General features: G+C 43.4%; 1 protein-coding gene and 1 long non-coding RNA gene across 6 annotated transcripts in view; one reads left to right on the top strand and one right to left on the bottom strand.

The window, feature by feature from the left end:
- Positions 1-2,967: 2,967 nt before the first annotated feature.
- Positions 2,968-12,786, bottom strand: LOC118393680 (uncharacterized). Of its 2 annotated transcripts, XR_004827587.2 has the most exons (3): positions 12,637-12,786; positions 4,161-4,947; positions 2,968-3,756 (listed from the first exon to the last, which is right to left on the bottom strand). It is a non-coding gene; the product is annotated as an uncharacterized LOC118393680 (long non-coding RNA). The 2 variants fall into 2 exon arrangements; XR_008064128.1 differs by lacking the exon at positions 12,637-12,786 and having other exon boundaries at positions 4,161-5,046.
- Positions 11,941-22,586, top strand: part of LOC118393678 (activating molecule in BECN1-regulated autophagy protein 1A-like) — a 134,690-nt gene continuing 124,044 nt past the window's right edge. Inside the window, exons 1-7 of one of the 4 annotated variants that reach the window (XM_035786638.2) lie at positions 11,941-12,381; positions 13,046-13,243; positions 13,350-13,408; positions 13,516-13,699; positions 15,524-15,696; positions 15,846-15,912; positions 15,998-17,511. In XM_035786638.2, the coding sequence (XP_035642531.1) occupies positions 13,112-13,243; positions 13,350-13,408; positions 13,516-13,699; positions 15,524-15,696; positions 15,846-15,912; positions 15,998-17,511 (2,129 nt within the window). In that variant the 5' untranslated portion in view covers positions 11,941-12,381; positions 13,046-13,111. Of the gene's footprint in view, positions 12,382-12,792; positions 12,902-13,045; positions 13,244-13,349; positions 13,409-13,515; positions 13,700-15,523; positions 15,697-15,845; positions 15,913-15,994; positions 17,512-22,586 lie in introns of those variants that run through there. The other 3 variants (XM_052461997.1, XM_035786636.2, XM_035786637.2) reach the window with 3 other exon arrangements.

A 22,586-nucleotide genomic window follows, 5' to 3' on the forward strand; every position in this document is an offset into this window, starting at 1 on the left:
GTACTTCAACATAGAGACCCTGGTCTAGTTTTCCAAATACCTTCATCAAAGCACTATCCTTAGTCCACCAGCATGTTTCTCTGATTGGAGATAGACGTCTGTGGTCGCGTGTCCTGGCTCTTCTCCCACACATCCATCCTTTGGTAGGATTCACCAAGTAACACAGCAATGTCATTAAGGAGCACAAACAGTCACCCACTTAAGACAATTTCAGTTGTGTCAAAACCAGATTAAGGACATGCGCATAGCACCATACATGCACTTGCTTGAGGTACTTTTGAAGATAACAGAGTAGAGAAGCACATATCTGCACTGCATATTGGATGCTCCATCCGTAACATTGCCAATGCACTTGCTCATGTCTAATTTTAGTTTATCCACGACATCTGTCAACAACCAAAGTACTGTCCAGTTGATGACAGAGCACTGGTCTTGAGAAGTTATGTCCTGAGTTGTGTCGATCTGGGCAGAGAACATTCCAGCTTGCTCAATATCACTTAACTTGGTCTCTTGGATACTGCTCTGAATTGTGTGAATGAGTGTTGACAGTTTTTTTGAATGGAGTGTGACTAGAGAACCTCTCCCTCTTGCCCCAGACTGATGTAGGTTCTTGCTTTTCTCAATGCATTTGGTGAGATGTTCTTTCAAGCACACTTTCCCAGCAGCATTATCATCTCCAAGAAATTACCGTGATCGATACTGGTGTCCTCTAATGTATACGCAGCCTCAGGCTGCATCCCCCTGTAACTGAGCCCCCATCTTGCCAATGACATTCACCATGTCTACGACACGTTTCAGCACCTGCATTCCCCTGCGTACCTGCTCTTTGTGGGCAGACACCTGTCACTGAGCAGACATTGAATGTCTGCTTTGGAGGACCTTAAAAAGTATGCCTCAGCACTACTTCTGTGCATGTTGCTCTTCAAACGCTTCTATCCTTTGGGGAACATGTTTCCAATCGGTCATTCCACTCGTAAAAATACTGCTGTCAGTAGGCTTTGCAATTGCCATACAAATTTAACAGTAAGGCATAGCTTTCTTTGTATGACAGCCACTTTCGATTGGTACCGTATTTAAAACAGTTGTTATTTTATTTTATCTTAACGAGGCAAGTCAGTTAATAAGAACAATGTCAATGATGACCTAGGAACAGTGGGTTAACTGTGAAACGGACCCATCATCAACCTGGATAATGAATAAAATATAAATTAACTACATTTAAATGTTTATTCCATGTGTAACTGTTGTTGTATGTGTCGAATTGCTTTGCTTTAGCTTTGCCAGGTCGCAGTTGCAAATGAGAACTTGTTCTCAACTAGCCTACCTGGCTAAAAAGGGTAAAAAAAAAAATACAAAAAAAATAACGCAACAGCAGCCCCACTATTTCATATCAAGTGAATTAATGACAACAAAACGTTTTTTTTGTGTGACTTTTACTCGCCATTTACACCAGACTGTTGGCATGATGAGTTTCAAAGATTTGTCTCGAAAGAGGCGAAGTGGTAGGAACCGGTGGCGACGAGGATCATAGTTAGCAAATCACTGTAATCACATTCTCCCGCACAAAATATGAATTTGAAAGGGTAAGGACATGATTAGTTTTACAATATGTACACTATTTGCAACCAATGTTCGCGAAATCTAGGCATCCAGAGCTTTGCAAGGCGTCAAATTGAGTTCTTTACGCTATCCGGTTTGAGGCACGACCAGACCGGGTTGTGAAGCTGGCCACAATAAGGATAAGGCTCAAGTGGAATTAGCTGTTTCCCTTCAAAATAAAAGTATTGTAACGACCCTGCGTTTACTAGCGCGGATATCGACTCAGCAGTAAGCTTTTGGGGCACAGTCGATTGGGCGCTGGACTTCGAGCTAGAAGGTCGAGAGTTCGAGGCCTGCTCCCTGCCGGTTTCATTACAGTAAGTAATTGACAGCGATGCAAATATTAGAATTATGCGACACTTATTTTGAACGCTAACCGCTCAGTCCACTATTGTGTTTAATCCTTATTGTGGCTAGTTTCACATAGATGGGTCAGACACCCATTAATCAAATAACTGTCTTGTAAATTAGGGTTATTTTAGATGACACTTGGCTAACTAAAGCTACTGAAACAGATGTAGTTTAGCTGTGTATTTGGGGAATAATTTTTTTTTGCAACACATCCATCAGTTTAAGCTTTTTCTTTTACGACAAGCACTGTCCAGAGCTTGGGGAAGGGCAGGTGCGCGAGACAACTTTACAAGCATCATAGCATACGTATCGATGAGTCGTTGTGAAATACGAGTGAAAATTTACGTAGTTACACTAATGAACGTGTTAAATTATGTGACGTGCAGTCATAGTCAAGGTCCTGATGATTGTTTCTTTGGGCAACAAGTGTTATTTGACACGCAAACGGAGTTCCATAGAAGTCCTGTTTGAGGTTGAAACGACTCTACGAAACACCAAGTACAATAAATAGGTTTTGATTATGTTTTACTTGCAAGGGGGACATACATAAATGCCAGAAAAATAACTTATTGGTTAGTGGTATGTGTGTAACCTTTATCTAAACTAGGCAATTCAGTTAAGAACAAATTCTTATTTACAATGACAGCCCGAATGATGCTGGGCCAATTGTGCGTTGCCCTATGGGAATCACAATCACGGCGGGATGTGATACAGCCTGGATTCAAACAAGAGACTGTAGTGATGCCTCATGCACTCAGATACAGTGCCTTAGACCGCTGCGTCTGTTTTAATTATACTAGAACACTTTAAAAAAAGCCCAATTTAAATTTGAAAAATAAAATAAAAAAGGTATTGTTTTTTTGGCAAGGAAAATATCAGTAATAAGTCACTACATGGAACAGGAGTTGACATAGCGAATACCATCACTCACCAAGGTTGGCCACCAATACTTCTTGGAGATGGAGTACTACGAGTAGAACTTGGATATCCAGCGACAACGTCACTCCTTGCGGGCGGTTCTGGTTGCCTAGAAAGGAGACAGCTTCCTGATGAAATAGTCACTGCTCTGCCTTGACAAATAGTTGGTTGGCCAGGAGATGTTCCAGGACTACTCAATGTGATCCTCCAAGGTAGCCAAGTAGAAGAGTATGTTGTAGATATAGACAGCCACCTGGCATCCGAGCACGTCCCGTAACACCTCGTTGGCGAATGCCTGGAACACTGACGGCGCATTGGCTAAGCCAAAAGGCATCAGAGTGACCAGACATCATGCTGAAAGCAGTCTTCCATTCATCTATCTCCCGGATGAGATTGTATGCACTCCGCAGAGATCCAATTTGATAAGAACGCGGCCCCGCGGAGCTGTTCGATAGCTGCCGGCACCAACGGGAGTGCAACGGGACTTGGTGAGCCACCACACACTAGCAGGAGAGGTGGACGTGTGGATGAAATTTTGTTGGATCGCTTCACGGATGTAATCCTCCATGGCCTTAGCCACAGACAGTATAGATGCATCTGCGCCGAGTCCGCAAGCAAGTCAATGGCACAGTCCCAGGGACGATGAGGGAGACTAGTGGCGCAGGTTTTGGGAACCAACTCCCACAGGTCCTTGTATACCTCCAGGATGTTGGGCTAAAAGGCAACCACAGGACTCAACCGACATGGAACGGGAAAGCAGGTCATCCAGCAGTCGGGTGCCCAGTCCGTGATTGTCATCCTCCACTAATGAAGGGAGAGTTCTCATGATGGACTCCACGGTGAGTGGTCCCAGATCCTAGTAGATGCACAGATCATCAAGGGCTTGAACTGGAAACAGGAGAGTAGGTATGAGGTGACATTCAGAGAGGGACTGTAGTCAATAAAGAGCCCCAGGTCACCAGAATCCACAAGCAATGTATTTTTAAAATACATTTTTATTTAATTAGGCAAGTCGGTGTAGAACAAATACTTATTTTCAATGACTACCTACACCGGCCAAACAGACGACACTGGGCCAATTGTGCGCCGCCCTATGGGACTACCAATCACGGCCAGTTGTGATACAGCCTGGATTCGAATCAGGGTCTGTAGTGACATTTCTAGCACGGAGATGCAGTGCCATAGACCGCTGCACCACTCGGGAGCTCTCTTGAAACATGAGGGTCAGCCAACTAGTGTGATCGACACACAAAAAAAAGTTTGGTAGATAGCTATGAAAATTGACAACTCACCTCTGCCCCAGGAGGTGGAAGATCACATGACCGTCCCTCTGCTCTCGTGGATCCCAAGTAAAAACATACCGGACACTGCTGAAGCTCCCCTTAACGACAACAGGGACAGAGCCCCAGTAGTTTCCGTCACTATGCTGCGGGGAGGTTGTGTGACCCCTACCTCCAAGGGTTCAGGCTCTGATACAGAGTGGTCACTGAGGGAAGGACAGAAGCAGTGGTACCGACGCTCCCAAAGTTAGCCATCAGTCTGTTTAACTATCGCAATGAGTGCAGCCAAGGAGGTTGTCATCCCGACATGCAAGTTCCATCTGGACCTCCTAATGCAGTCCTCTTCTGAAAAGCATACAGAGCACTGGCTCATGCCATCTGCTGAATGTTGCTACTGTCTGGAAGGTGAGCGTGTACTCAGCAGCAGTCTTGGCATCCCACCATAGTTGGAATAGGCACTCATCACCTCTGCCCTCCGGTGGCTGAGTGAAGATAGCTGTGAACACTGCCATGAACCCCTCATAAGAAGCCAGCGCCTCTTCTCTCCCAGATAGCCGTAGCCTACACCCACCCAGGCATCACTGACCTGGGCAGACTGTTGGATGGGCTGGCTCAACAGGTGGTAGAGTATCATCCACTAGTATCCTCTCAGGTATGTTCGAGATGTTGAAGACCACAAAGAACATCTTCCATAGCCGTCATCAGCTGGTCGTGGTGTTGACAAAGTAGTTATCATTGTTCGTCAAACATCAGGGAGATGGTCTGATATTCTGCTGCTTCCCTTTGTTGAGGAAGTATTCTGTAACAGAGACACTGGGAGTCAAGAAGCAGGTGGTGAGTTTAATAATGCCGTGACCTTTGCACAATTACAAACCAAGCATACCATCTGGAAATGAAACACATAACCAATAGTGCCTGGGGGAACAACACTAAGGGAGTGACAGAAATAGGGGAGGTAATCAGTGAAGTGATGGAGTCCAGGTGTGTTTCATGATGAGGCGCAGGTGACCGTAACAATGGTGCCAGGTGTGCGTAATGATGGATGTCAAAGCCTGTGATTAGTAAACCACCCGGAGAGGGGGAGCGGGAGAAGACGTGACAATGCTTTTTGGCCCTAAACAGAGAGTACACAGTGGCAGAATACCTGACCACTGTGACTGATCCAAAATCATGGAAATCTTGGACTATGTGCAAGAGACACATATTTCCCTCATTACACAGACTCACAAAGAATTTGAAAACAAATCCAATTTTGATAAACTCCCATATCTATTGTGTAATCACAGCAGCAAGATTTGCGACCTGTTGCCACAAGAGAAGGACAACCAGTGAAGAACAAACCCCATTGTAAATACAACCTGTTTGTTTATTTAATTTTTTGTTTATTTTAATTCTGTTCATCTATTTCACTTGCTTTGGCAATGTAAACATGTTTCACATGCCAATAAAGCTCTTAAATTGAAATGGAATTGAATTGAGAGAGCCCAGGGGCTCCAACAGTTTTTGGGATGTTTTTGAGATGAGGAAGACTGTTTCAGGCCAACCAGAGTTACTCCTAACAATACATTGCTTATCTTTATAGAAAATATTATGATAGAAAATGAACTAATTAGCCTCTTGAATGTCTATATCTGTATACCAGACGTAGTAACCATCTCACATAAAGAAATGCATGTCTGTGTGTGCTTATGTCTGGCGGTTGTGTAAGGACAGTGGTATGGTCATCTAGTAACCAAGATGGCATAGCAGTTCAGACGTCTTTTGTCCTCGTCTTGTCGTGTCCTGTATATATATATATATATATATATATATATATATATATATATATTTACAACTTTTTTCACATACATTTTATTTTTATTTTCCATCAACTCATCTTCAAAACACTCTCCTGCAACCCGCCTCACCAATTTATATTTATAAAAAAGTATTATTTACCTCACATCTGTAATCCTCCAAGAAGCTAGCCAGAAACTCCAAGAAACTAGCCAGAAACTAGCCAGAAGCTAGCCAGGAGCTAGCCAGAAGCTAGCTCAGAAGCTAATCCAGAAGCTAATTAGAAGCTAGTTCAGAAGCTAGTTAGCTTCTTTACTGGCAAATCGTTAGTATTCAGCTAACCACGGTTTGTGGTCATCAGCTATCCTTTAGCTCGAAAATCTATCGGCAGTTTTGTACGGCGCAGTGCGGCTCGGAACGGAACATACCGGACCAATTTTTCTCTCCATTTCCCTGGATTTCAACTGCTCTCTGGACATTCATACCCGGATCTCACAGCTAGCTAGCTGCTATCCGTGTGACTATCGGCTTTCGTCGATTCCGGAGCAAACATCAATTATTCCGGAGCTAGCCAGCTCCGTCAATCACTCCTGAGTTCCATCAATCACTCCTGGGCTGCAGTCACCTATCCGGACCCGTTTTACTACCTACGCGGAGCCCCACCGGGCCTTCACAACTGGACTGCCGACGTTATCTACCCGAAGGAGATCCGGCTGGCTCCTCCGTCGCGACGTTACCTGAACGCACATCTGCGGCCTGCTAACCGTTAGCTGTCTTACCGGCTGCTATCTGAATAGACAATCGGACAATTTATTTATTTTTTATTATTATTATGTTTTCTTCTTGGGCCTCTATAACTACATCTATTGTTTTTATTTTTGTTGTTGTTGTGTGATTTGGATTAATACCCTCTACCACACGGAACCCCACTAATCTACTGACGGAACGCAAGAGGTGGCCCCACAACAGACCTCCATCCTATGCTAGCTTGCTACCGATGGCCTGGCTAGCTGTCTAAATCGCCTTGACCCCCAATCAGCCTCTCCACTCACTGGACCCTTTTGATCACTCGACTAAGCATGCCTCTCCTTAATGTCAATATGTCTTGTCCATTGCTGTTCTGGTTAGTGTTTATTGGCTTATTTCACTGTAGAGCCTCTAGTCCTGCTCACTATACCTTATCCAACCTATTAGTTCCACCACCCACACATGCAATGACATCTCCTGGTTTCAATGATGTTTCTAGAGACAATATCTCTCTCTTCATCACTCAATACCTAGGTTTACCTCCACTGTATTCACATCCTACCATACCTTTGTCTGTACATTATACCTTGATGATATTTTATCGCCCCCAGAAACCTCCTTTTACTCTCTTTTCCAGACGTTCTAGACAACTAATTCTTATTGCTTTTAGCCGCACCCTTATTCTACTCCTCCTATGTTCCTCTGGTGATGTAGAGGTGAATCCAGGCCCTGCAGTGCCTAGCTCCACTCCTATTCCCCAGGCGCTCTCTTTTGACGACTTCTGTAACCGTAATAGCCTTGGTTTCATGCATGTTAACATTAGAAGCCTCCTCCCTAAGTTTGTTCTATTCACTGCTTTAGCACACTCTGCCAACCCGGATGTTCTAGCTGTGTCTGAATCCTGGCTTAGGAAGACCACCAAAAATTCAGACATTTTAATTCCAAACTACAACATTTTCAGACAAGATAGAACTGCCAAAGGGGGCGGTGTTGCAATCTACTGCAAATATAGCCTGCAGAGTTCTGTCCTACTATCCAGGTCTGTACCCAAAAAATCCACCTCTCTAAAAACAAGTCTCTCACCGTTGCCGCCTGCTATAGACCACCCTCTGCCCCCAGCTGTGCTCTGGACACCATATGTGAACTGATTGCCCCCCATCTATCTTCAGAGCTCGTGCTGCTAGGCGACCTAAACTGGAACATACTTAACACCCCAGCCATCCTACAATCTAAACTTGATGCCCTCAATCTCACACAAATTAGCAATGAACCTACCAGGTACCTCCCCAAAGCCTTAAACACGGGCACCCTCATATATATCATCCTAACCAACTTCCCCTCTAAATACACCTCTGCTGTCTTCAACCAAGATCTCAGCGATTACTGCCTCATTGCCTGCATCCGTAATGGTCAGCGGTCAAACACTTCAGCGAGCAGGCCTTTCTAATCGACCTGGCCGGGGTATCCTGGAAGGATATCGATCTCATCCCGTCAGTAGAGAATGCCTGGATATTTTAAAAAAAATGCCTTCCTAACCATTTTAAATAAACATGCCCCATTCAAGAAATTTAGAACCAGGAACAGATATAGCCCTTGGTTCTCCCCAGACCTGACTGCCCTTAATCAACACAAAAACATCCTATGGCGTTCTGCATTAGCATCGAACAGCCCCCGTGATATGCAGCTGTTCAGGGAAGCTAGAAACCATTATACACAGGCAGTTAGAAAAGCCAAGGCTAGCTATTTCAAGCAGAAATTTGCTTCCTGCAACACTAACTCAAAAAAGTTCTGGGACACTGTAAAGTCCATGGAGAATAAGAACACCTCCTCCCAGCTGCCCACTGCACTGAAGATAGGAAACACTGTCACCACTGATAAACCCACCATAATTGAGAATTTCAATAAGCATTTTTTCTACGGCTGGCCATGCTTTCCACCTGGCTACTCCTACCCCGGTCAACAGCACTGCACCCCCAACAGCAACTCGCCCAAGCCTTCCCCATTTCTCCTTCTCCCAAATCCATTCAGCTGATGTTCTGAAAGAGCTGCAAAATCTGGACCCCTACAAATCAGCCGGGCTAGACAATCTGGACCCTTTCTTTCTAAAATGATCTGCCGAAATTGTTGCCACCCCTATTACTAGCCTGTTCAACCTCTCTTTCGTGTCGTCTGAGATTCCCAAAGATTGGAAAGCAGCTGCGGTCATCCCCCTCTTCAAAGGGGGGGACACTCTTGACCCAAACTGCTACAGACCTATATCTATCCTACCATGCCTTTCTAAGGTCTTCGAAAGCCAAGTCAACAAACAGATTATCGACCATTTCGAATCTCACCATACCTTCTCTGCTATGCAATCTGGTTTCAGAGCTGGTCATGGGTGCACCTCAGCCACGCTCAAGGTCCTAAACGATATCTTAACCGCCATCGATAAGAAACATTACTGCCGTATTCATTGATCTGGCCAAGGCTTTCGACTCTGTCAATCACCACATCCTCATCGGCAGACTCGACAGCCTTGGTTTCTCAAATGATTGCCTCGCCTGGTTCACCAACTACTTCTCTGATAGAGTTCAGTGTGTCAAATCGGAGGGTCTGCTGTCCGGACCTCTGGCAGTCTCTATGGGGGTGCCACAGGGTTCAATTCTTGGACTGACTCTCTTCTCTGTATACATCAATGAGGTCGCTCTTGCTGCTGGTGAGTCTCTGATCCACCTCTACGCAGACGACACCATTCTGTATACTTCCGGCCCTTCTTTGGACACTGTGTTAACAACCCTCCAGGCAAGCTTCAATGCCATACAATTCTCCTTCCGTGGCCTCCAATTGCTCTTAAATACAAGTAAAACTAAATGCATGCTCTTCAACCGATCGCTACCTGCACCTAACCGCCTGTCCAACATCACTACTCTGGACGGCTCTGACTTTGAATACGTGGACAACTACAAATACTTAGGTGTCTGGTTAGACTGTAAACTCTCCTTCCAGACCCATATCAAACATCTCCAATCCAAAGTTAAATCTAGAATTGGCTTCCTATTTCGCAACAATTGATTCTCTGATCCACCTCTACGCAGACGACACCATTCTGTATACATCTGGCCCTTCTTTGGACACTGTGCTAACAAACCTCCAAACGAGCTTCAACGACATGCAACACCCCTTCTGTGGCCTCTAAATTGCTTTTAAATGCTAGTAAAACTAGGTGCATGCTCTTCAACCGATTGCTGCCTGCACCCGCCCATCCGACTAGCATCACTACTCTGGACGGTTCTGACTTAAAATGTGGACAACTACAAATACCTAGGTGTCCAAAACTAAATCTAGAATCGGCTTCCTATTTCGCAACAAAGCCTCCTTCACTCATGCTGCCAAACATACCCTTGTAAAACTGACCATCCTACCAATCCTCGACTTTGGCGATGTCATTTACAAAATAGCCTCCGATACCCTACTCAACAAATTGGATGCAGTCTATCACAGTGCAATCCGTTTTGTCACCAAAGCCCCATATACTACCCACCATTGCGACCTGTACGCTCTCGTTGGCTGGCCCTCGCTTCATACTCGTCGCCAAACCAACTGGCTCCATGTCATCTACAAGACCCTGCTAGGTAAAGTCCCCCCTTATCTCAGCTCGCTGGTCACCATAGCATCTCCCACTTGTAGCACACGCTCCAGCAGGTATATCTCTCTAGTCACCCCCAAAACCAATTCTTTCTTTGGCCGCCTCTCCTTCCAGTTCTCTGCTGCCAATGACTGGAGCGAACTACAAAAATCTCTGAAACTGGAAACACTTATCTCCCTCACTAGCTTTAAGCACCAACTGTCAGAGCAGCTCACAGATTACTGCACCTGTACATAGCCCACCTATAATTTAGCCCAAACAACTACCTATTTCCCAACTGTATTTAATTAATTAATGTATTTTGCTCCTTTGCACCCCACTATTTCTACTTTGCACATTCTTCCATTGCAAAACTACCATTCCAGTGTTTTACTTGCTATATTGTATTTACTTTGCCACCATGGCCTTTTTTGCCTTTACCTCCCTTCTCACCTCATTTGCTCACATTGTATATAGACTTGTTTATACTGTATTATTGACTGTATGTTTGTTTTACTCCATGTGTAACTCTGTGTCGTTGTATCTGTCGAACTGCTTTGCTTTATCTTGGCCAGGTCGCAATTGTAAATGAGAACGTGTTCTCAACTTGCCTACCTGGTTAAATAAAGGTACATAAATGAATGTAAAATCAAATCAAATGTATTTATATAGCCCTTCGTACATCAGCTGATATATCAAAGTGCTGTACAGAAACCCAGCATAAAACCCCAAACAGCAAGCATTGCAGGTGTAGAAGCACCTGTCTATCTAGCTCTCTGGGGTTAGGCCTAAACTTCTCTTCTTTCAAATAGGCTATATATATATATATTTTTTAATTAAAATGTTAATATTATACAGTGGACACCGTAGCCCCGATACATGTAGTGCTCAAATTTCTGACAGCTGAACCATGAGATGGAAAATGTTTTTTTGGGGGGGGGAGTAGAATAAAAACAAAAATAGGCTATAAAGTGTGTTGCACATCGAAACACAAGGAATATTGGTTTTGTCATTTGTTATAGGCTGTTAACGAAACGAAAATGTGGCTCATTTGGCCAAAATCTTCCCTGTCATGTTGTCCCGGCGCTAAAATGTCCGAAACGAAACTCTGAAATATTGTTTTAAAGAAGATTTTACAATATTCGCATGAAAATCTGTCGTCAATTGGATGGAAACTAGCTAGTGTGCTAGTCCAGTGTCACTTTGATCATGTATGCACATCATGGTTCACCAGCAGCCCCAAACATCTAAAGAATAAACTACCAGACAAACAATCTTGTAAGAATTGTATGTTAACTCCCCTGATACTCATCTGGAGGTTGAGCATTTTTTCATCTCTATCTGTAATTTGTCTGTATCACTGTAATTGTTGATGTATTTATGGGACCAAAATGGAAATAAGTCCCCGACTATATTGTGCAATACCGGTCACTTTTACAAATCTTTGTTTATATGTATTTTTTTAAATGATCAAATCAATCAATCCAAACTGTGCAGAAGCTAAAATGTTATGATTGATCAACGTCCAGTGCTTTAGTAGAAAACGTGTTCTCTTTGAGATTAAAGTTTTTTTTTATAAATCATTCTCGCACATATGACAACCATAAGGACCGTTATTGTATAAACCGTTTGGATGAGGACCAGGATTTTATGGCCCAGACCCCGTTTGGAAAACGCTACGTTGTATAATCATGAACTTATATGTATACATGTTTTCTGTAAAACATATAGAAATAGCGATACATGTAGATTATAAATACATTGCTTACTTTAAAGCAATATTGACCCTTTGTAAACTAGCTATTTCTTGCACTGCAAAAAAAAAAAAACTATCGGTATTGTGGCGCCCACCTATGTTCCTGTGTTCAACTAGTAATGCCTGGTGAGCTGCGGTTGGTCTGGCCAGCTGGCTAATGTTTTGGAGAACATAGCTAATAGCTAGCCTAGCTACACTGCTAGCTTGTTAACCACAGTTGGTCAACACAATATACAAACATCGGAGAAAATATACCATAATTATACGAGATAGTTTCAGTTGCTGGTAAAAGTCGAATATATGTAACTTGCTAAGTCGACAAGAACATTCCAACCGAGCAGTGGGAAAAGGTAGGGACATGGTCGAGTATCGCTAACGTTAGCTAGTTGTGTTAGGCCAATGCAATGTCTTGATGGGGTTGGTTGTCAACGCCAGTTCTTGCTTGAGTTGGACAAACGCTGGCATGTTAGCTAGCTTGTTAGTTAATTGGGAGACCGGTAGCTACAGATTGTAACACAAGATAATGTGATTTAACCAAAAAATATACTGGTAGTTACAGGCCTGGTTGTACAAAACGTTGTCAGATTTTTCAACTAATAACTAACCTGTTATTGGCGATACTATCTTCGTCCTCCAGTATAATGGCCCACATTTGTTGGGTTAACTAGCATTTTTAAGTTTCATGACAGCCTGTTTTCGTTGTGGTTCTCTGTATTTCGGTTGTTCTTCCTGAACCCACACCACTATAGTTGTTTTGCCATTAACGTTATAATTGTGTACAACTAACATATGTTCATTATTCATGCCACTTGTGGCAACATTTTCATCAGCACCTCATGGCTGTTAACAAATGAGAACTGCAGTGATTAGGTAACTAATAATAAACATTTTTCTTTTAGCTAGCTAGTTAGCTACAAACATGGTTATGTCATCAACAGCTGGATTTCATCATGCAAGGTAAAGGTGTAGACTACAATCTAGCCACAGACACACTTTTATATGGCTTTTGCTTAGACCCTTTGGTGACTGAGACCAACAAACACCAGTGTGAAGGAGAGGAATGAAGGCCTGATCTTTGAGATGACTGTCTACCCAAAGAATTCGGTGCGGATCTTATCTGCCCGGGAGCGTGGGGCCCGTGGCCTTGGTTCCCAGCGCCTCCTGCAACAGCTTGTTGAGGAGAAGACCCGGCGGATGAAATGGCAGAGTCAGGTAAGGAGCATCCTTGGTGAGGCATGGATGGAAATCGTGCAATGTAACAAGTTTAGCTGACATGAGTGGGTGCTTTTTTTATGTGCTCTTATTTTATTTTTCTCAGAAAGTAGAGTTGCCGGACAGCCCTCGTTCTACCTTCCTGCTGGCTTTTAGCCCGGACAGGTCAGAATGTCATCCAATAAAATGTTGTAAACATTTTTTGTCTGGAGGAGATAGAAAGCCACCAAGACTGGAAGATTGTTAACTGTTATTTTTTTCCCTTCATATAGGTCCTTAATTGCCTCCACTCATGTCAACCACAACATTTATATCACCGAGATTAAGACAGGAAAGTGTGTTCACTCTCTGGTGGGCCATCGCCGCACTCCTTGGTGTCTGACCTTTCACCCTACCATCCCTGGTTTGGTGGCTTCGGGATGTCTGGATGGAGAGGTTCGCATCTGGGACCTGCATGTGAGTGGCTGTCATCTTCTCATGCAAAGGAACCTCGGGGACTACATGTGCTACAATAGACTTAATTAGACGACTCATCTTTGGGATATTCTCCTAGACTCCTCCGTGAACTGGAAACCGATATGTGGTTGAGGACGGTGTCAATTAATTAGTAGGCGAATGGAGGAGTTTGCTCACTTCCTTGATACACAAGAGTATTCCACTCAGCGCCTAGAGCAGAAGTGTTTTAAAATCTACCACACCCCCTTTGAATCAGCTGTTTTCTCAAAGGAGAAAGCATGCACACATTTAAAAAGGATATTCCACTTATTATTTCATCTGCAAAATGTCTTCCACAACTAGCTATATTTGTTTTTTTATCACTTTACACATTTATTTTGGGATTTCACCCCTATAAATGTAATTTGCCTTATGGTGCGGAGAGTCTAATTTCATACAAGCTCATTTGTTTATTCTAGCCGCCGCTCCTCGATTACCTTTGAACTTTTTCAAAAGCAGGACAGATGAGTTGAGTAAAACCAATTGAGAATCTCTCATTTTCTGCCCCATTATGGCACCTGTAAGAGCACGGGTAGCGCCATTGAGGCCATCTCCATTTTGAAGTAGTCTATCCATTTTTTTTGTGTGTTTGAAAATAGCATACAGCGTATATTGGTGTTTTACCGCCACCTGCAGTGCAGGAGTCCTGAACCAAATCTTGTCATTCATTTATTGTGGCCACAAGATGGAGGTGATACAGCTTAAAGCCATTTACAAACCAGGTAACCCAATTTGATGCTCTGAGCATTGGCTGATCCCTCCCAACCCTTATGAATCCCCATCCAGTTGACTACTTTAAAATGGTGGAAGCCCTCGATAGAGTACCACAATATGAGTCATAATATACATAAAACCTAGAGGTCAAACAGGGAAATGGTTTCAATTTTTTTTTCACCATTTAATTTTTCCTATAGGGGATTTTAGAAACACTTAAAATAAGGGATGTTTTGTTTAGGCTTTTCCCGGTGTGATGTTTTGATAACTGTAGATCTCTCGAGGACAAAGTGGCTTGTATCAATATATTCGCCTGTATTTATCCCACAAAAATGTAATGCTAATGTGGCCATCATAAAGAACTACAAATGTTATGATGATCTGGACTAGACTGACGAATCGAGGCAAAGGTAAGAATCTCTGGATTAACTATCTAATGTTAGCTAAATCTAGTAATGAATAAATTGGTAAGATTTCTTTCAATTGACAATTCTGTGAACAACTTTTAAGTTGTCATAATACCTGTTAGCAAAGATGTCCGCTAGAGATAATGTGCAGGAGCTTGCAGGGATTTGTAGTGTTGCATGATGTCTACTTTGATGCTAATTAGCATTTTCAAATCTGAGCAGAATATATTGATAGAAGTTACCCTGTCTGAGAGCGATTTACACGGTTATCAAAATGTCACACTAGGTAAGCCTACACGAATCACAGCCCTTTAAGTGTTTCTAAAATTCCCTATGGTCAAAATTAATGGTGGAAAAACTTCAGGAACCATTTCCCTGTTTGACTACTAGGTTTTATGGGTACTATGACACCTCCACTGTGAGGCTCTATGGCAGTGTCCATGCAAAAATGGGTTATATCCAACTAGAGATCTCTAACTATCTCTGTGTGGCGCTGGTGTAGGTAACCATGTCCTCTCTTGCATCACAAGTTTTATTCCTTACCAATCGATTTCTGTGCATTCTCTTAAAAATAGTTGGATGACATTCTGGGTTTTTGTGCATGTGCATAATATTGACACTAATCTTCTTCTTTTGAACATTGTGTGGTCCCTCTGATGCCCAGGGTGGCAGTGAGAGCTGGTTCACTGAGAGCAATGTGGCCATTGCCTCCCTGGCCTTTCACCCTACTGCCCAGCTCCTTCTCATAGCAACAAACAATGAGGTTCACTTCTGGGACTGGAGTAGGAGGGAGCCATTTGCCCTGGTCAAGACTGCCAGCGAGACAGAGAGAGTCAGGTCTGACAAAAGCTCCACCTTCTTGATCTCCCTATCATTTCCACAGTGTTCGATTACTTGACTTGTTGAAACTTTGCTGCAATATCTGAATTTGGAAACCGAGTCAAAGCAAAACGTAGCTAATGACACATGCAAATGCTCTGTTGCAGACTGGTGAGGTTTGACCCACTGGGTCATTACCTGTTGACCGCTATAGTGAATCCCTCTAACCAACAGGTGAGACTGTTTAATACTTTACATTATTTAAGGTCAGTTGCATCATATCAAGAACATTGTGTTCCTGTTGTGTGCTTTTCAGCAGAGTGATGATGACTCGGAGGTCCCCATGGATAGCGTGGAGATGCCCCACTTTCGCCATCGATCCTTCCTACAGTCCCAACCGGTCCGCCGTACACCCATTCTCCACAACTTCCTGCACATCCTGTCATCGAGGAACTCCGGCTCACAGTCTGAGGAACAGCATCCTCCTGCACCCGCTGCCAATAGTGCTGCTGACTCTCCTAGTCTTCCCTCTGGACATTATTCTGCCCTGCGGAATCGCTCCCGACCCCCCTACCAGGGTTGTGTGCAACACCTTGGTATGGTTTGCTTCTGCAGTCGGTGCTCTGCCACCCGAGCCCCTTCACCATCTGGAGAGGACCCCTCTGACCCTGAGAGCCTGGAGGCCCAGTCTCATGCCTCCACCTTCTCCTCTGCTCGCACTGAGCCCCGGCAGCCCTCTGAGCCTCGCTCCTCACACCGTCCCTCTGCCTTCAGCAGTGTGTACGGCAGTGCTAGAGGACACTCTTTACGCACTCCATCTTCAGGCCCTGGCCAGCGCAGCATCCCAGGCCTTATAACTAACCAGGGCCACCAGCAGCCAGGCCTGGAGTGCTCTGGGCGACTGGCAGGAGCAGACTGGATGGGCAGCATGCTCAACATGCGGCCTGAGCGTAGTGGGGGTGTTGGGGTATCTCCACCCAGGACTAGTGCATCCTCTGTCAACCTGCTGTCTGTACTGAGGCAGCAGGAGGGCTCCTTTCAGTCGCCTGTCTACACCTCTACCACAGAGGGAGGAAGCTTGCCCCCAGCAGTAGTGAGCCCTCACACCAGTGGAAACAGCTCTGTAGATGGACCCAGTACTAGTAGTGGACACCACTCTCTTGGGGAGGGAGGGAGCAACAGCCCCACCTCGATCCGTAACGTGCTGCAGTGCAACTTGAATCGCTACTTCATGGAGTATGATCGCATGCAGGAAATGGAGCAGTCAGGTGGTGCTGGTGGAGAGAGCAGCCAAGAGCAACAGACACGGGAGATGCTCAATAATAACATAGAGTGTGAGCGGCCTGTCACCCCCCATTATCAGCCCCCCAACAGCAGTGATGGTGGTTCTGGTCCCTCCCGCGGCCATATGAACCGCTGCAGGGTCTGCCACAACCTGTTCACGTTTAACCAAGGTACACAGCGCTGGGAACGCACTGGCCAGACCCCATCACAAGAGGAGGGGAGCACCTCATGGCAGCCCCCAAGCCCCAACCCTGCCTTTCACACAATGAGGCCGACGGTGCTACATGTTCCCCAGTCCTCTGACAGGAGACAGTTATTACAGCCACAGCCCAGTGCTGATGAACCTGGAGGGGACACAGCCTTCACTCACCGGGGATCCCCTATCTCACAGAGAGAACAGGCGGTGGGGTTGGTATATAACCAGGAGACAGGCCAGTGGGAGAGAGTTTACCGACCGTCTGTCAGTCCAAGTCCAGCAGTGAATGTACCACAAGAGGCCTTAAACCAAGAAATGCCTGACGAAAACCACGATGACGATTACCTGAGAAGGTGAGAGAATCAGGTGTTAAGTTCTGTGTTATCAATATTTTGTGCAATTTGTTTAAATGAAAAACATAATTGATGCATAGCTTTTTCCAATATGCTGGAAGTAGCATGAATGGCCTGGTGGCTGAACTCTGACTTTGAGGCAGTACCAGATGCAACATTCAACACATCTTATAAGCTTCCAAGTCTGCCCTACCACAAGACGAACACATCATCCCAAGTCACCCCATGCTTGTCATTAGTCTAATCATACAGGCAGACTTTGCATGTTATGCTTTTGTGCTCATTCAACTGTGCAGCTCACATCAGTATCCCAGATTTTTTTTTTTATTAAAAAAATATTATATCCCTTAATATGGTAATATTTCCCCCTCCTTTTTAAATGCATTTTTATCTTTTGTTGATAAAAGGTGTTTTCCAAACTTGTGCAGTCATCAGGGTAATTTTGGACACACCTTCCCATTCAAGTCGTCTATTTCTTTATTTGTACTATTTTATACATTGTATAATAATAGTGAATACATCAAAACTATGAAATGACACACATGGAATCGTGTAGTAACCAAAAAAGTGTTCAACAAATAAACATTTATTTTAGATTATTCAATGTAGCCACCCTTTGCCTTGATGACAGCTTTGCACACGCTTGGCATTCTCTCAACCAGCTTCACCTGGAATGCTTTTCCAACAGTCTTCAAGGAGTTCCCACATATGCTGAGCACTTGTTGGATGCTTTTCCTTTACTCTGGGGTCCAACTCATCCCAAACAATCTCAATTTGGTTGAGGTTGGGTGAATGAGGAAGCCAGGTCTTCTGATGCAGCACTCATCACTCTCCTTCTTTGTCAAATAACCCTTCCACAGCCTGGAGGTGTGTTGGGTCATTATCCTGTTGAAAAACAAATGATAGTCCCACTAAGCGCAAACCAGATGGGTTGGTGTATTGCTGCTGAATGCTGTGGTAGCCATGCTGGTTAAGTGTGCCTTGAATAAAAAATTTAAAAAAATACACTGACAGTGTCACCATCACACCACCACCTCCATGCTTCACAGTGGGAACCACACATGCCGAGATCTTCCCTTTACCTTCTCTGCGTCTCATAATGACATGGCGGTTGGAACCAAAAATCTCAAATTTACACTCATCAGACCAAAGGACAGATTTCCACCAGTCGAATGTCCATTGCTTGTGTTTCTTGGCCCAAGCAAGTGTCTTCTTATTTCTGGTGTGTTTAGTAGTGCTTTCTTTGCAGAAATTTGACCATGAAGGCCTGATTCACGCTGTCTTCTCTGAACAGTTGATGTTGAGATATGTCTGTTACTTGAACTCTGTGAAGCATTTATTTGGCCTGCAATTTCTGAGGCTGGTAACTCTAATGAACTTATCCTCTGCAGCAGAGGTAACTCTGGGTCTTCCTTTCCTGTGGCGGTCGTCATGAGAGCTAGTTTAATCATAGCGCATGATGGTTTTTGCGACTGCACTTGAAGAAACTTTCAAAGTTCTTGACATTTTCCAGATTGACTAACCTTCATGTCTTAAAGTTATGGACTGTCGTTTCTCTTTGCTTATTTGAGCTGTTCTTGCCATAATATGGACTTGATCTTTTACCAAATAGGGCTATCTTCTGCATACCAACCCTACCACCCCCACAACACAATTGATTCGCTCAAAGAAGGAAATAAATCCCACAAATTCACTTTTAACAAGGCACACCTGTGAATTGAAACGCATTCCAGGTGACAACCTCATTAAGCTGGTTGAGAGAATGCCAAGAGTGTGCAAAGCTGTTTTCAAGGCACATGGTGGCTAGTTTGAAGAATCTCAAATATAACATATTTTGATTTGTTCAACACCTTTTTTATGGTTACTACATGATTCCATATGTGTTATTTCATAGTTTTGATGTAATAATAATAATAATAATAATATATGCCATTTAGCAGACGCTTTTATCCAAAGCGACTTACAGTCATGTGTGCATACATTCTACGTATGGGTGGTCCCGGGAATCGAACCCACTACCCTGGCGTTACAAGCGCCATGCTCTACCAACTGAGCTATTCTACAATGTAGAAAATAGTACAAATAAATTAATTAATTAATGAGTAGGTGTGTTCAAACTTTTGCCTGGTACTGTGTGTATGAATTTACTTTTGCAAGATGTCTTTTGTGAAGTTATTACACTGAAAGCCATTGCGTTACGTTTTTGCAAATTGAATACCATTCAAAAAGCCTACAAAATGCTTTTTTACCCCAAAACTACAAGGTCGACAATGTGTCGCTTTTCATACAGTATTTTGTTTGCGTAGAGCTTTCTTTTGGCTGATTGTGATACTTAACAAGTGGGAAGCTCAGACCTCATCTTTCTAAAAGTTTCCAAGTTGGAAATGTCAAAGTTGTGTTGAATGCAGCATTACTCTCAGTCTCTTTTTTAGAGTCTTTGGTGTGACTCGGCCGGGGATCGACTTCCCATCGTTCCAATCAAATGGTGGACACAAGCTAATTTGTAATAGACCTGTAGAAGCAGGACTGTCTCCGTGTTGCTTCAGGTTTCCACTTGGTGGCAGTATGCTACTGACTAAATATTTAGAGATGATTGCCAAGACAACTCTGCCTCTCCTGTGGCAACTACCATTGACAACTTTCTAGAATAGGAGTAGTTAGATTAAGATTGGTTTGGGAATTAGCATAGGTATTTGCTGTGAACACTTATAAAAGTTATTTAATGAACAAGCCATTGTATTTGTAGTTGCACAAACTATGAGGATATGATGGGCTCTGCAAAACACGACACAAACTGAATTCTTCCGCTGCTCTATTGTTCAACATAATTCAGTCGGAGACTGGTTTTATCTTCATTGATGGCAATGAAGATTATTGAAGACATTGACGAATTTTCGAAATGCCACTTTACCCATGTGTGCTCTGGCCCAACCCATCAGTTTCTGGAACCAATCAGATGGTCTAGAATGGATTTCCATTCAACAAATCGTCTGGAAGGTACTCAGATCCAGACTCATTGCGGAGAAGAAACTAACATCCTTGGGCGTGGCATTTGGCTGGAGCAAGGATTTTGGGTAGCCAGGCAAGAAAGTAATGCCTATTTTAGGAAACAGTGAAATGGAAAAAGTGAAATATTTGATATCTTAATATTTGCATAACATTTAGCTACAGTCATTGAAAACACACACGGTAATGGATTTTTTTCCCCCTCTCATTTTCCTTCTCGCTTCAATCCCAATCCATCCCCCGTGCCCTGGAAGGTTGCAATTAGCCTCTGTTTCAAGGGCGGTGTTGTGAACTTTAACAATGTGAAGTTGCCCTTCCTGCTCAACCCCTCATTATCTAGCCTAATGCTGGGGCTTGTTGTGTGGAGAGCTCTCCAGCACCCTGAGGGTGCTGCTCTACTTTGTCTGACACGAGGCCAAGGCATTGGGTTTATTAATCTGTAGGCCGTCAAGCGTCTGGAAAGCAAATTACCAAACTGAAGTTTGGTTCTCTGTTATGTTCACGTCTCTTTTAGATTCTCGTCTATCTCATCGACTCACAGCTTCAGGTCACCCTCGATGGAATATGTTCAAGGTTTTATGTGACTATATTAATGATATTTCATCTTTAGGCTACTTTGTGTTGTTGAGCCTACATGGGCACAATGGGTTCTTTCTCGTGTCCACATTCTGAAGTTAACCTTCTTTGGGCAAGGCATTAATATAGCAGATTAAAAGTGATTTAACAAAATGAACAGGTCTAGGCTTATATTAGGCTGTATTTATTGCAGTAATGGCTTTTTCTGTGAGGTGTTGGCTACTGTATTCTTAGACATTTTCTGACTTGTTTTGAGCCCAAAAGACTAGAGCGGTTGAGGTTATAATCTAACAATTGAAAATGTAGTGCTTTTTTTGCATACCAAACGTTCCTCAAAACCACTAAAGTCTAAAGACCATTGTTATATTAGTTGCCTCACCATCCTCTGTATAGGAATGGCATTCAAGTCCCGGCTCAGTAAAAGACTGGACTAATTTAATGGGTTGTTACACAGGGCTGTGACATTTCACATCACTATAATTCTTTTTACTTGATGTGCTGCCGATAATGGGCAAATGAACGTCCCTTAGGAATTTAATGAGACTTTTTTTAATGACTAAAATGGTGGTTATAAAAGACTCCTCCAATGAGCAAGCTGGCTTGGATGTAAATAAATGTGAATCTCAAGGTAATTTGGCTATTGTATCCCTCACTGTAATGAGCACGTTGTTTTGTGACTTTGGGGTAAGGATTATGGCAGGAGGGTGGGAACTGCATGTTCTGTCTCATGAACATGTCAACCACACAATCATTTACAGACTTGTTTTAATGTTGACAATGTCGGGCTAGCTCTCCAGCCAATCACTTGAAATAGTCTGCACCGCTTATGTGCTATTTTAGAGCACGTTTTGAATCCAACAATATATATATATATTTTTACTTTGCATTCTAAATCTGAATTAATGATTGCTGCCTTTCCATATTTGGAGTCACTCTTTGTCCTATGGGGCACTAAAATGTCAAATTCAAGATTTGAAATTGTCATGTCGTGTCTCCGTTGCCACTCACATGTCCCTGAGCTTTTCTATATTCACTCTATTTCAAACGTTTCAGCTTTAATGACCTGAATAACAACCTAAAGCCAATCTTTCTCTATGATACATCCAGTTTTATCCAAACTCAAAACTGATAAATAAGAACTGGACTGCAAGTGGTGTATTGAAATGTTGGCATTGTTCATGGTCTTTGCAACATCCCTAGGAGACATTCGTATCCATTGAGGAAGCACCTGATATGTAGGCTCTCGTGTGTGTGTGTGTGTGTGTGTGTGTGTTTTAATTGTGGAGGTATTCATTCTCTTAATTATACCTCTGAAAAGTAATGAGATAGGAGAGAAACATTGTTTGGTTGCGTCAGTCACAGAAATGGCTCCTTTTTCTCCGCTGGAAAGCAGTTTAGACTAGTTGGCGATAATGAATATGGAAAATATTTGAGTTGATTATTAAACATCAGGTACAACAACTTTGTTTGTGCTGTTTTCATTAGTGGACATG

This window comes from Oncorhynchus keta, chromosome 14 (genome assembly GCF_023373465.1).
Source record: "Oncorhynchus keta strain PuntledgeMale-10-30-2019 chromosome 14, Oket_V2, whole genome shotgun sequence".
In the NCBI taxonomy this organism is placed as follows: domain Eukaryota; kingdom Metazoa; phylum Chordata; class Actinopteri; order Salmoniformes; family Salmonidae; genus Oncorhynchus; species Oncorhynchus keta.